The sequence below is a fragment of the Chinchilla lanigera genome, unplaced genomic scaffold (assembly GCF_000276665.1).
Source record: "Chinchilla lanigera isolate Chin_1 unplaced genomic scaffold, ChiLan1.0 scaffold00076, whole genome shotgun sequence".
In the NCBI taxonomy this organism is placed as follows: domain Eukaryota; kingdom Metazoa; phylum Chordata; class Mammalia; order Rodentia; family Chinchillidae; genus Chinchilla; species Chinchilla lanigera.
In genome coordinates this window covers 4844478-4859927 of record NW_004955477.1, presented here as the reverse complement: position 1 = coordinate 4859927, position 15450 = coordinate 4844478, and the positions used below count along the sequence as shown (strand labels likewise).

Here is a 15450-nt window from a genome sequence, read left to right as displayed (position 1 = left end):
TAAAATGGGAAATTACAACCTAGAGTGTCTGTTTTGTAAATAAAGGTTTCCAAACAGAGGTTTGCTTAAATGTCACCAAACAATTACAATTACAAAGTCATGAACTTCTATGGGCACGTGCCAATGTACTTGGCAGACTAGTGCAAACATGTGGTAAGGATTCATGTGTGCAATCGCACCAACGCTGGAGATTCACCAATTTTGGAAGCTGCATGAGATGCAAGACTAAAAGCCCAAATAAAAGCCTCTGTACACTAAAGTAGAATTTTTATCTATACCCAGAGAAAATGACTTGAGTTTGGAAACTGCCAAGGAGAGAGGAACCAGATGACATGGCACACGCTAAAGAAAAAAATAATAATAATAAAATAAATAAATAAATAAATAAATAAATAGGAAACACTGAAGAACCTGTGACAAAACAAATGCAGACTGAAGTTTACCAAGGCTACAATACAGCCTTGACCAAGAACAGTGAGATGTTCGGCCATGCATTCTCAAAGCAGAAAAGGGCAGGATGAGTCATCTCTGAAAGACAGTATCACCTAGAACTTCTACAGATTTATACACACAGTCTTACCTTCAATTAAAATTACTAAACTCAGCAAAGGATCAGACCACACGGTAAAATCAAAGAGGAAAAAGAGACAACAATAACAAAACCACAGGTGATAGATACACTCGTTAGCTAATAAGACCATCAAAATTATTATATTTTAAAACAGAAAATGGAAAGATGGAATTATGGAAAATAGATGTAGAAAGCAAGAGCTAGAATATTGTATAGACAAATCAAACTATAAATAAGAATTAAATGGAAAATCTAAAATTCAGAATTCATTAGATGAGTTAACTACTGAGTAGACAGAGTAAGAGAGAGAATTAGTAAAATAGAAGACAATTTACAGAAAAGTAACTAAACAAAAGCACAGAGGAAAAAAATGTTTTTAGGATATGAAGAGTTGTAAGAGACATCCAATTCAGATACCAGAAGAAAAGATGTGACACAAGGTGCCAGCTGTAACATTAGAATAGAAAAGGCCTATAAATTTTCCTAACCTGATGAAAGACATCAATCCAAAAATTCAAAAAGCAGATAGAGGATAAACGAAAAACAAAAGCATTCCCATGTGACCCATAGCAAGACTGTGGATAACAAGAGAGACAAACTGTTACAGATATTAGAAGGGGAAAGAAAGGACATTATTTACCTTCGAGGACATGTCTAAAAGTCAGCTTCTCACCAGAAATAATGAAAACCAAAAGAGAACAGAATAACATCTGGAGGAGAAAAATCACTGCCAACTAGAAAGCCATATAAAATAAAACACTTTTCCAACACACAGATGAAAAGAATCATTTTCATACGAACAAAGCCTATCCCTGACTTCTACTAAAATGAAATTCTACAGGGAGTTCTTTGATAGAAAGACAATCACCCAAGGAAAGACGAAATTGAGGAAAAGTGAACAACAATCATAAAGCATGTCCCATGCATGCTGACTAAACAACATATTCATAAATGTTGAAGGTAAAAGTGCATGTTGAATTAAAAGGCAAGACAATTCAAAAAAAGAGGAGGGAGTAAATGCAGTTAAAGGTGTTCTCTTTCACACATTGTATGTAGCATTATCAAAGAAACGGTAACAGTAATAATTGTTCTCTAAGTACAATATGCAAATTTTTGTCTTTTTTCTTCAATAAAATGTGCACAAGTTACAAATATGAGCTCAAAAATTTTTATGAAATAAATGTACTGTATTTGAATATCATCCAGAATAATAAATATTACCAGCATGCTTCTTCTCTATCGCTCTCTGTCTCTTCCTTCTCCTCCTCTCCAAAAGGAACTTTTTTCCAACTTTTAAAATACTACATTAGTTTTATGTTATTTTTAAATTTATATAAAGAAGAGCATACATAAAGTACTATTGTGTCTGGATTGTCTGGGATAATCATTAAAAGACTAACAAAAGAAAGTTTAGCTAACACATTAGGAGACCAGATAAACTTCAGTATTGAAAAAAAGCAAAAAAGGAGGAAAAGGAAAACATAATAGAAATGTCTAAAAGAGAAAATTAATATTTAATGCTAACCTATGAGAAATATGTAAAACCTGTCAGAATCAAAATGGAGGCACTTAAGTTTACCAAAAACAGGTACTTAAAGGGAAGAACTGCTGAAGGAAGAGGTTATGGTTTATAACTAGATGTCCCCCCAAAGTTTCATGTGCTCAAAGGTGGGGCCTTTGGGTGATAACTGGTTTATGGGGCTCACAGATAACTTGCTGTTAGGAGGTGGTAGGAAGGGGCAGGTAGCTCAGGGTGCAGCCTGGAAGGGTTATCTCCCTTCTCAGATCCTCCTTTTGTTCTCTCTCTGCTGCCCGGCTGCATGACTTGAGGAGCTATTCCTCCTCCATGCCCCTATGCTATGCTGTCCCGCCTTGAAGCCAGCCAACCATCTAAGGTCTGAGACTACTGAAACATGATTCAAAACAAACCTTTCCTCCTTTAGTTGTGGGTGTCAGATACTGTGTCTCAAGGACAAGGAAAGTGACTAAAACAGAGGGGTTCTCACCCATAACTGCTTGATCTTAAGTGTCATAAAAGGCTACCAGGACCCCAAGTTGCAACAGAGGCCACTGCAAAATGCTACTTCTACCAGGACATCTACTCAGCAACTGTCTGCTCAACCTCAGGCTTACCTCACGGTTTCTAACCATGTGGCCAAGGCTTACTGCTTCAAACAGCTCTGTAACCATCCTGTTTTTCTCTGAAAACATCCCCTTGCCTCAGTCTCTTTGACTATGTCCATAGTTTGCTAAGGAATGTATATTCTGCCTGCAGTGCTCTGCTATCTCTATTATGATGGGATTCTATAATAAGTATCATTATTCCCTTGAGAGTCTCTCTCTGATTTTTCTTTTTATGATTGACATATGTGGTGACCTGGAAGGAACTCGAAGCAAAATGCTCATGAGGGAACTGAGGACTCTGGTGTGGTACACACACTGAGCCACTGGCACTCCCCATTTCCAGGGACTGCCTTTTTCTTCCATGGTGATTCTTCTCTCAGGTCCAAATTCCCTCTTTTTGATTGAGCTCTCTTTTAGACTGAGCTCATTCTAAACTTTATTTAGGATGTTCTAGGATGGTTCTTGCCCTGAAAAGTAAGGCAGAACACCTCTGGGCTGTCTTTTGGGTGAATACTTCCACAGACGGTCTCTTTTGGCAGGTGTCATTTGTTCTCTGAGTTTAGGCGAAGGTAATTTTTGCTTTGAGTATTGGCAGCAGCACTGGCAGAATTTAATTCAAAGCCGTCAAGGTAAGCTGCCCCTGGCAGTACTGGGCAGAATTTAATTCAAATCTGTCATGGTAAGCTTCCTCCAGATTTCCAAGCAATAGCAGTGGTGAGGACTCCCTGAGCCACTCCACTGTTGATTGGCAGGGACTTCTCCTGTGCCTCTTAATATAATTGAGTCCATGGTATCATCTTTGGGACTTTTTCTGGTGAATATACTTTTGTTTCTAGACATCTGACTTAATTATTTTTCTTTCGCCTGCCCATTTAATTTAGAAGTTTCTTGTGAACACCTTTAAGATAATTCTTAAACTGCAATCATAGAGTTGACATGTAAAGGCTTTTTATTCCATTTTCTTTTTCCTTCTATTCTCTATTTGAATTTACTTTTTTTTTCTAATAGTAAAATACTTTTGATATCCAAGATACTTGGATATCTTATTATTCATGCCAGTGTTAGTTAAAATATAAACATCTGAAAGTTTATTCCTAAAGTCCTGAAAAAATAATGAGCGAATGAATGAATGAATAAGAGGTTTTATGAAAAACCATGCTGCTATGGGAACTGTTTCACTTGAGAAACTTGATCAATACCCTTCAGAAGACCTTAATTTTCCCCATTTTGTTACAAATGTACTTTCTACATAATTATCTTATTGTAAACTGGTAAGTTCGTATTACTAAATTGCGTCTAATCAATTTATTGATAAAAGAAAGATGTCCAGAATTGTCAGCCTATAGTTTTGCCTGGATTTCATGGTTAATCAGGTTTCTATTTATCTCTGCTAGATGTTTGAAACAGAAGTGTAAGTTTGACCTAAGAACAAATATGCAAATGAAAGTACAGTGCAATATTCATTGCTTTCTGTATGTGAAGCTTGCAAATTTAGTCAGGCATGGTGTCACATGCCTGTAATCCCAGCATTAGGGGACTCAGGCAGGAGGATCACTGTGAGTTCAAGGCAAGACTGGGCTACAAAGTGAGTTCAAGGCCAGCCTGAACTGCATTGCATAGTGAGACCTTGACTCAAAAATCCAAAACAAAAATAAATAAATAAATTGAAAAAAAATTAGACTTTCTTTGACAAGGAAATAAGTTACACTATTGACTAGGTATATCTAATAGTATCTCAGTTTTCATAATTAATCTAGGAATAATTCTTTAAAAATACATTAGGTGAATCTAAATGGGCTGAATCTTTTCAAATATACTTTGGTAATTTAAGGCTTACAGTTATGTTAGCTTAAATAAAAGACAGAAAACATCTGAGTCATTTCTAATTGAAATGCTGAAATATTAATTGATAAATACCAATTCAAGTACTCCTGGCTTCTTAAATTCTATAAAAGACAATATATAATTGGGCCTGTTGATACATTTTTCATAAATAGTACTTGGAAAAAAAATCAAAATTACTTTCTTCTTGGTTCTTCATTACAAAGTAGGGTTACTCAGTTTAAAATTCTAATTAGTATGCAAAGAACACAAAATGAAATTAAAACATGTTTTGATGAGGAAAACTATGCCACAAAAACCATCCTCTTTAACTGAGAATAATTCATCAAAATTCAGAGGAATTTGTTTGTTTTCTTGTTATTGTTGTTCTTACTGTTTTATGTGGTGCTGGGCATTCTACCCAAAGCCTCATGCATGGTAGACAAGTACTCTACCAGTGACCTACATCCCCAGCCCTAAATTTGGAAATGTTTTTAAGGATTGTTTCAAAATGTAAATTTAAGAAAACAAGGCAAAAGAGAACTAGGAATTGGGCAGAGAAAGAGATACAAAGGAAGGGATGAAGATGAAGACAACTTTTTGGTAAAAAAAAAAAAAAGGATGAAAAGAATTCTAACACGATAAAAGATTTTTTTAATGTAAGATAAAAAACCTTGCCCTAACACAGAAGGGTTGGATTGTTCCATGAAAGAAAACAAGCAAGCAAGCAAGAAAGAAAGAACACTTAAGATTTAAGCAAGGTAAAGTTTCTGAGCAACCTACGAAATTTTCAAAGGCAAAACTTATAGAATGAAATTTGTTGGTGACTATATTGACAAATTGGCTATAATTTTTAAAAAATACTTATAGGCACTGGACCTATACCAAGACCCTGTCTCAAAAAAAAAAAAAATCAAAAAACAAAACCACAAAACATATATATATGTACATGAATATGTGTGTGATATTTTCTAAAAATTGAACATTGACACCTTGATACAAAACCAGATTCTAATTTTCTACTTTTTATTAAAATACTAATCTCTCAGTAAAATTTACAAAAATTGGCTGAGGCAACAAAGACTGCATTTTATCAGGATAACTTCTCGTGTATTCTTTAGTCTTTAGTTTGAGGTTTTTTAAAACATTTATTTGTTTTAAAGTCTTACAAGTAATCATTTTGTAACTAGATAAATCTGGCCTATATCTCTGGTTAAATGCATCATCATTATTTTCAAATAATGTTTTAATATATTATAAATATAAATATTCTAAATGTTCTAATGTTACACAAAATTTACAAAAGCACAGTGGCCCATGCAGTTAGGACTGTCACTTTAAAATGCTGTGATAAAAATAAATAAATTTTTTTGTCAACTGAAATACTCATCAAAAATGTAACCATGTCTATTGTGTATCTTTTGTCATCTAGTTTTTATTCTTCAAGAAAGTATTTGCAATCAGTCATAAAAAAAGATGGTAATAAGCACTCTTAATTACAATTTACTGATAAAACTAAGCTTATTTTTCAGCCAAATTGGTTTTTCTTTGACTATCATTAGTAAAAATTAGTATAACTATAAAAGGGAAAAAAGCAATATTATTTGGTTCAAGTTATTAAGCAAACTGTATTTGTTTTGCTCTTATTGGTTTTGTTTTACATTTTCCCTTTTAAACTTTGTACCTGTGGTAATGTGAAAATTCTGCCAAAGCACAATTCCTAATAAAATAATCTCGCCCTACACATTCAGGTAGTACTTAGCATGTATAGCACAGGCAGAATCAAACTTAACAACAGACTCCAGGTGCACTTTGCCTGAGACCCAGTCCTCCTTGTAAATGTCAAATATGGCAACAAGGGTTTGACACTAACTCAGAATCAACAATCACTTCTACCCCCAAAGTGGGATCAGACCAAGGCAGGAGACTGTGTGGGAGACATCCTGGTTTTAGGCTCACAATGGACAGGGTGCCTTCTGGCTCTTGGAAACCACAAGGGCATCCTGCTCTCAACATATTTCCTTAACACCTTGACTTGAGCCTCAAAAACATGGCCCTACCCTCACTGTATTTCCTTAACATGTTGACATAAGCCTAAAAATATGTTCCTGCTATTACCACACTTCCTTAACTCTGGACATGAGCTGGAGGAGCATAAACTCCAACTGTTTCAAAATAACTGAGGGAAACCCCATAGTTATAATGATCGTTGCATTATTAGGGTTATTATAATTACCAGCATTGTGATTTTGACCCACTTCCCACCATGGGCTTTGGCAGGCATGCTGATTTGGTCCAAGCCCAAACAAGGTCAAAATCACCCCATCCTGGTATGAGAGCAGAGACTCTCAATTAATAGGACAGAGTCCAGTTAAGTGCTATACTACAATTTTGTATGAAAATAAAAGAAAATCAAACCCTAAAACACTGCTGTTGGCATCTCTGGCTCTGCCCACCTTCAGTTCTTGAGGGTGAACTTTCACTACTGACAGCTGCCACCTCTGAGCTCTGCCTGTTCAAAACTCTCCCAAGTGCACATTAACCTCATACCTAAAACAGACTGGGGCTAGTCTGAGTCAAATTCATTCTTGAGTTTTCTCACTGGCCCATTCCCACTCTAAGAAGTGTGTTCTCCTTTCATAAATCTCTACCTTTCTGACTACTTCTGTGTCCTGCTCAATTCTTTGGTCAGGACACAAAGAACCTGAACATAAGGTGAGATCAAGACCCCTCTCTGGTAATAAAACTAGCAACAAGAAAAAGTTCATTTCAGCAAGGAGAAAATCAAATCCTAACTACCAAGTGGTTTATCAATATTTTCAGAGAAAAAAAAAAAAATCTTACTCAAAATAGGAGAATGTAGAAAAAACATGAAAAATGTCAAAAATCAAAATGTAGTTGCAGTGTTAACCCTATCAAAAACAATAAAGCCAGGATGTTGTGAAGGAAAGGTCCTCAGACAGGAAGGTGTGACAGTGACTAACACAAAGACCCTGCCAGAACCACAAGCCTGCATACAGGATAACACTGGGTACTTACACCAGGACATCTGCCTAGCAACTACTATATGTTCATCCTCTGATGGATATTACTCTTGCCTAATTACTGTGGCCAAGGATTACTATTTGAAATATCTGGTGTAATCCTTTTGATTTTTAATCTCTAAACAGCTCCCCTTGCCTTAACTTTGTAAATACACCCATACTACTTTAACATGATGTGCATGTTCCTATTGGAATATTCTCTATTCTTAAAGCAATGTAATTCCCAAATCAATATCATTCTTTCTAGGAGACAAACTCTGAATTTTTTCTATTTAGGTGGACAAACCCAACATATTTCTTAATTGTATTATATGTAAATGAATAAAATGCTTATTGTCAGAATGGATAAATAAAAATAAAACAATATGCTGCTTGTAAGAGGCACATCTTAAATATACAGGCCCAGAAAAGTTGAAAATAAAAAGTGAAAAAGATATTCCTTGCAAACACTAATCAATTAAGGCAAGACACTAGGGCATGATAAAGCAGCTGGGCAATTGGATGCAACCTGCCAGTCCCAGAGATCTGTCACGTACAGCCAGGACACATGCACAGAACAGTTTCCAAGTCTTCAATAGGATGGCCTGGATCAGATGCAGAATGAGAGTATAAAAGACAAGAGCCACTGTCCTCATGACCACTGTCTTCTTTCTCTAGCAGTGAGTGACCCACTCTGCACGTGCGGCATATTTTCTTTTTCTTCAAAACACTTCTTCTCTCTTGCTTTCTCCCTTCTGTTACTTTCAGTAAATGTTAAACCTCTATGTTCTCCTGTTACCTTGTCCAATTCTTTGAACAGGACAACAAGAGCCGGGAAAGGATCCAAGGCCACCTAGGCATCCAGTAACAAAAAGATATACTTTTCATATCAAGAGTAAATCCAGGGGCTGGGGATTTAGCTCAGCGGCAAAAGCGCCTGCCTGGCAAGCGCAAGGTTGTGAGTTCGGTTCCCGGTACCGGAGAAAAACCAAAAACCAAAAAAAAAAAAAAAAAGAGTAAATCCACATAAGCCAGGTGTGGTGGTGCAGGCCTGTAACTCCAGCACTTGGGGAGGCTGAGGTAGGAGGATCATTGTGAGTTCAAGACCAGCCTGGACTACATAGTGAGTTTAAGGCTAGCCTGAACTGCACAGTGAGACCCTGTCTCAAAAATTTTTTAAAAAAAAAAAAGGACAAGAGTAAATCCACATAACATGGAAGACATAACAATTACAAATTTATAGGCCTCTAAGAACAGTTTCATAATCTATAAAACATAACTAATGAATCTTTAATGTACTTAAACTTCTACCAAAAACCTCTCAAGGATAAAAACATAATAATCAGTTTTTCTGAGGCCAACTAACATGTTTGCAACATGTAAATGGTTAGCCTTTTGCATAAATCTCTTTAAAGTAACTTGCTATGATGAAAGATCAATGGAGAAGTCTGGTTTTATCAGAAAAAAAAAAAGGAACAATCACTTGTTTGACCTACTTTAAGGTGGAAGAAGGACTGAATTAAGAGACTTACTGATACATAAATAGACAAATAAAACCTCTTTATTCCTTGCTTTTTGGTAAATAAGTATTCATTAACAAGGAATGACAAGATCTCTGTCTTTTAACTACCTTATCCTCTGTGACCCAGGGTGTGATTAAAAAAGTCAGAGCTGCATAACTTATTCATGATCAATAATTAATTATTCACAAAGCTAACACCAGATGACAGGCAAAAACAGAGAGGAGAGGAGCCAAAAGATAACTAGATTAAGTCATCTGAATCAGCAGGGCTGATGTACAATACGTCCGTTTTCTGGCTTTCTAGCTAATTCGATCCACCTACACAGAAAACACAAATAAACAAAAACCAGTGGAGAAGAGCCCCTGGCTGCAAAGAATCTTACGGTGGGTTCCCTACTAACCAAATGTTTTGGGCCATAGCTTCTAAACTTCTGTTCTCATTTCAAGACAAAATGAACTTTCTAAACAAAACAAGTATGGAATTGCATAGCAAGAAAGATAGTAAGATAACTATGATCAGCTTCAATATCTGCATCTCCCAAGTTTCACCTCTTTGTTCTTTGGAAGAATAATTACTGTCGATTACCCCAAAATTTAACAAAGCTACTGCATTATATGAAAACACAGTAGACCATTTTGAAAGAAGAAAAATAATAGATCTTAAAGGTTTTTCCAACTGCAAAGGGAAAAACACACTTGTCAATTCCAGCTGTGAGCACAATTGTTTTTCTCCCAAGGTAATAAATATGTTGAAGGTAAGAAAATGAGAGCCCTGTTTTGTTTTCTTCCACATCTCTGAAAACACCCCACGCAAGGCCTGCTTAAAGCTTGTTATGATCCAATATTCTAGACATCTGTGTGGGATCCCAGCCTGCTTCTTCTTTAAGTAATCTGTTCAGAACAGGAATCTGATTGCTTCTGCCATCAGGTCCTTGATATCACAGTGAATGTCAAGGCAGGACAATGAGCAGTTGAAGTGAGCAGGACAACAAGGAGAGAAACTAAAAGAGTTTGGCCCTATCGCCTATGACTTTAAAGTGAAGCTTTTTCCTTCCAAACAATCAGTAAGATACTAAACCACCTCAACAGATTTAGTCCCATAGATTTAAAATGAAGTTATTTATCACATCCACAGTGTTCGCTACAATTGCAGTTTGCATATCAAAAAGCATGTATGTCCTTCCTTCCCTTCAAGAATCCTACTAGGCCACCAAGATCCATACTTAAAGGGAGTCGGGAATGAGGTCATAAAACAATTAAAGTCTGAGATATCGTCAGAACTGAAAAATTCATTCTGTATTTACAGAGGGAGGGTCAAAGGAGAGAGGAGAAAAAGGAAAGGAAGGAGAAAAAATGAAAGTGGAAGGACGAGAAAGATCAGGACTGTTAATATTAACATGAGCCCTAGGTATTGGCAGGAAAGGCCAGGGAAGCTTAGATAAGGACCGTGGTTGCTATGCTAGGATACCTGCTTGCCTTTTAGAGATTGCTGCTACTCAGTTTGTGTTCTGGACAGTCTTAGCTCTTCTGACAAGCAAGTTGCCCCAGCAAAGAATCTACTGTACAGTAGTTGTGGCTCAAGCTGGTTCCTGCCTGTTCCTAGCTGGGACAGGGACAAGTATCCTGGTCTAGACCCAGCAGACAAAAGAGACATGCCTGACCGCTTAAAGGGTACTTCCTGGGTTATGTGCAAAGGTCAACTGAGTACTTCATCCCAGTCTTATGTAATCCTATGGGAATAACATCTGTGAGTGTCACCCAGGGCTCCAGTGATTTAACATCTAAGAGACAGTGGTGACAGAAGTGTTACTAATAGGAAACAAAGGTTCCACTGAGCCTCCTTAAGAAGGATTTAATAACCTTAAATGGGTTAGGGAAGGTCTAAACTCTCAGGCAGGGAAAACTTGAATTAAAGGTATAAGGCAGAGAATGTTAATTCCCGGTCCAATGTCCAATGTCTACTTCTCCCAGTAACTGTGGTTTTGTTGAAAGCAGCCATCAACTCATCTAAAATTCCCTTCCAGCCTCCCCTGTAGCTAGTCACGTGACATAGTTCTGCCAATGAAAGGAGGCCTTTTTGAAGGAGAAAGGCTGGCACAGCTGCAGCCCCTTTGCTTTCCCCTCCTCACTGAGGACAGTGTAGATGTGATACACGGAGGCGCAGCAGCCGCCTTGGAATTATGAGATAAGGAAACAGAGCCCAATGATGGTGAAGTACAGAGATAAAAGGAGCTGATGACACAAGTACACCATGGGACAACTTCATAAGATCCAGAATCTTCCTCTGGGCTCCTAATTGAGTGCAGGAGGAAAAAGAACTGAACCTCCTCTCTTGAAGCCCCACAAATTGGAGCCTTCCTGTTGCATATAGTCAATAATATTCCTAAAGACCATGACACTGATTAAACTAAATTAATTTTATAAAGCATGCTTCTAAGATCTTATGCCATTCATATTTTGAAACTGAAAGAGGGAGACAGAGAAATAATGAGTTACTGCTCCACCCGGGTGACCTCAATCTTTTCTCAAGCAGCACTGCGATCCCAGAGTTAGTACAATGTTTACTACAACAGAAACACTCTGGTCATCAGTAAACATTTGTTTTAATGATGAAGCTCTGGACATCCTCAGTGCAATTACAGAGGAGACAAGCATCATCAAACCCCGGCCTCAACATCACAGGGACCACAAATTGCATAACATGAAAATTCTTCAAATAAAACATGAAGAAACTACATGACAGGACTGCTGCCTTCTTCCAGGTTCAACTTTTCACCCTAGTCTAGACTTATGGTTTAGAATAATCAGAAATTCTAAGTCAATGAAGAAAATATAAAAGCTACACACACACGGGGCGGGGGGACTGTTCATTTTCATAGAATTAAAACATTTTCATTTTCATAGAATTAATGTTATTGAAATAAAGTAATACAAAACGTGAGGAAATACCCTAGCTTACCTTGTCCCTTTGGACCTAACAATGAGAAAATCATGGGTGGCTCAGACTCTTGGGAAAATGAAAGCATTTGTCCATGCCAAGGGTCACATCTATCTATAAAAAGTATAATAAACAAGCTAGGAAATCTTAGTCAAGGATAAAAGCCTGATTCCTTGGGTCTTCTTATACAAAAATGTTATCACAAAGACTGCTGTTTAGAGCACGGGATATAGCTCAATGGCACAAGTGCCTGCCTGGCAAGCACAAGGTCCTGAGTTCGATTGCCAGTTCCAAAAAAAAGACTGCTGTTTAAATCATCATTCAGCATGAATACAGACACATTCGGTCTTCTCACCAACGTGGCACTAGGACCCCGGATCAGTGGTGGCTACTACACTGTTTATAACTGCTACTGGGCGGTCCATACTCAGTAATAGGTTTCTGTGGCTTTTTTTCTAGCATGGTGTATTTAACATTGGATGTGAATTCTTTCCCTATCTGCTTGACCTTTTTGGACATGTTTGCTTCAGACAGATGAAAATAAAGTATAAAGGAAACCAAAAAGAACTGATTTGGATTTATCCTGTTTTGATTCCCAGTTTTCACTGATAATGTGTCAAGAGTTCTCTGTTTTTCAAAGGCAAGATAAAGAGTTCTCTAACTCAGAGGGACATGGGTTCCTGAATCCCATCTTTGTATGCAGAAATTGCTGCAAGAAGAGTATCAACCTATAATAATTAACTAATTTTGCTCAAAGTGGGTCACCCCTAAAAAGAGTCATCCTCTGAAACAAGCAGCGAGTCCACTCCAACATGCCAGCACTCAAAGAGCCCATTTCCACATCATAATCACAAAGTGAAATGGGCCAAAGGAAGCTCCTGTGTTTCAGCAACACATCTCTTAATATCATATTAATATAGAAAATGTCAATATTCTCTATGAAATAATGAAATCATAAATACCCCCAACTTTCCTTAAGTTCAAAAATAATTCCGAAATTAATCCAGATAGTGTAAAAATTTCACTAAGCTAAAGCACCTGGATGTCCTTCTGCATGGATACTGCACACAAAGGCATCATTTTCCAGCAATAAAACATTTTGGCTGAAGGAAAGAAAAGGCAGAAGCCCCAGAGCCTTCCCAAGCGAGGCAATTTAACTTGATGTTGACTTTTCACTGTTGTTGCTTGCATCACTTTTGTTTGTTCTTCTGGGGATTTTTTGCTACATAAAGATGTACTGAAAAGAAGCACAGAGTGCTGGTGGACATCTGGCTCTATGTGTGAAGCATGATTAATATTTTCAGCAATGTGTGGCTCGCAAGCACATGTTCAGACCCCAGAACAGTGAGTTCTCATCAGAGAACACATCGAGCTGCACAGGAAGCAGTTAAGAGTTCCTAGGAGCCAATGCTGCCCTGTTAGTGCTTTAGTGCTCTGTCATGCTAGAAAGGAAGTAGGAAGAGCACAGGGAAGAGAGAAGAGGAAGAGATAAAGGGAAGGGAAGATGGGCAGGGTGGTCCCAGCCTCTCGGGATACATACTGATTGAAGAGTATCCGGGAGCGCACGATGAACTTGAAGATGTACTCTAATGCTTTCATCGCTTTGTACAGCTGCTCGTTTATTCCCAGCTTCTCCGCACTGTCCACGTAGTTCCGCAGGACTTTTGTCAGCTTCCTAGTCACAATGGAAAGACACATTAATGGTACGTTCAGAAAAAAGGCAACATCTACATTTTTAGCTGATAAAGAAATCCACAAGAGGGTTGATTTTATTTTGATTTCCACTTCTAAGCATATGCATATTCATAGGAAATTTTCTAATCACATAAAGTGACTGACAAAATATCTCTCGGGCACAAGGTTTGAACATTTAGGAAGGACTATCTAACCTAGATGTTCTAAGAATGTTTACATTCTAAGCATGTAAAATTAAATTAGTATTAACTAATTTAATATTCATAAGAACACAATCAGGTACTGCTATCCTTTTTTTACAGATTAGGAAGCAAAGGATTTGCTAGGTAAACTAACTTTCTCAGAGTTAAACAAAACCAAGAAGATTTTCAGTACAGCGCACCAGAACCATAAAACTTTTTTTCCAAAGATATGCTAAAAGTGTTCCAGAACTAAGTAATGTCATGTAATTCAACATTTTGAATGTTTTAAATGCCAGTGAATTATGCCCTTTACAGTGAACAAGTACATTTTATGTTATGGGCATTTAACGACAATTTTTTTTAAAGGCATGATATGAAACATGCCTTACTGAAAAACATCTTAACCATCTCTCCATTTTAATTCATTTTCTAAAACTACAATTTTTATAAGGAAAGATAAATTTTAGAGATCAATTTTCAAACATGAAACATTCTTAAACTTTGAATGAATTTTCTAAGAACTGTTATTTAAAAAGTAAAAACAGAATGTGGAAAGAAGATGAATGGATACATGAAAAGACTTTAAAACGTCTTCAAAAACAGCTTTAAAAGGATAAAGACTATACTTGCCTACTGTACTTATGTCATAGTCTGTATAATTTGAGAACTGAAAAGTAACTCCCTAACATGAAAGCAATAAAAGCCTTATCCACAACAAAGAAGTTTCTAAAATTTATAACATATAAAGATTGATCAGAATTATCCTTAAACTTTCCATCCTATTCAAGATATAATTACAGAGCGTTGATGCAAGTAAATTATATATTGGAAACGATTGTAATTCATCACCTCTTAGGTTATTTTAAGTTCACAGACAGTCTTTCATAATTATTTTTTTAGCAAAAATAATGAAGTCATGAACGTTTCTCTATTTTGTTCTAATTTAAGTAACTAGAAAGGTCAAATGATAAATTTATTCAGAGTTTCAGAGCATATGAAAAGGTAAATTTAAAAAAAAAATGAGAAATGTACTTTTAGATAATCAACAACTAACACAAAATTACACAGAAATCAAAATAACAAGAAAGGACTAAGGATGTAGCTCAGCTGCAGAGCCCCTGCTTAGCATGAGTCAGGGACTAGAATTCATCATATACACCAAAAAGGAATTTAGATTAAATAACAAGAAGTAAAATTTTTGCCTAGTACACTCAAAACATGTAGAAGTCAGATCACTTCTGCTAAGATAAACATGAATAATATTTTTTAGAGCATAAACTAGCAGTATGTATTAGAATATATGTTAGAATATATCTACTACAATTAAAAATATTCAAAATCTTTGACATGAGCAATTCTACTTTTTTTAAATATCAGTTACTTAATTAGGCTCTGAGTGAGAAATCTAGAACACCAATTTGTGAGGATAAATTCCATTGTTCAGGGCAAAAAATGGACCGCATGTAGTCCTGGAGCTAAGCAATAGCTTTTGATTTTTGGTAAAATCTGCAAGTCCACGGCTTCCTGATCAACCTGCTACTCTGAAATCTGATATTTCTCTTTCTCTGTGTTGA

At 36.6% G+C, this 15450-nt stretch overlaps 1 protein-coding gene across 3 annotated transcripts in view; it reads right to left on the bottom strand.

The window, feature by feature from the left end:
- Nucleotides 1-15450, bottom strand: part of Dock1 (dedicator of cytokinesis 1) — a 518033-nt gene that overhangs the window by 383885 nt on the left and 118698 nt on the right. For all 3 annotated transcript variants that reach the window (XM_005402009.2, XM_005402010.2, XM_013503070.1), the window contains exon 22: nucleotides 13540-13674. In XM_005402009.2, coding sequence (XP_005402066.1) covers nucleotides 13540-13674 — 135 coding nt within the window. The remainder of the gene's footprint in view (nucleotides 1-13539; nucleotides 13675-15450) is intronic.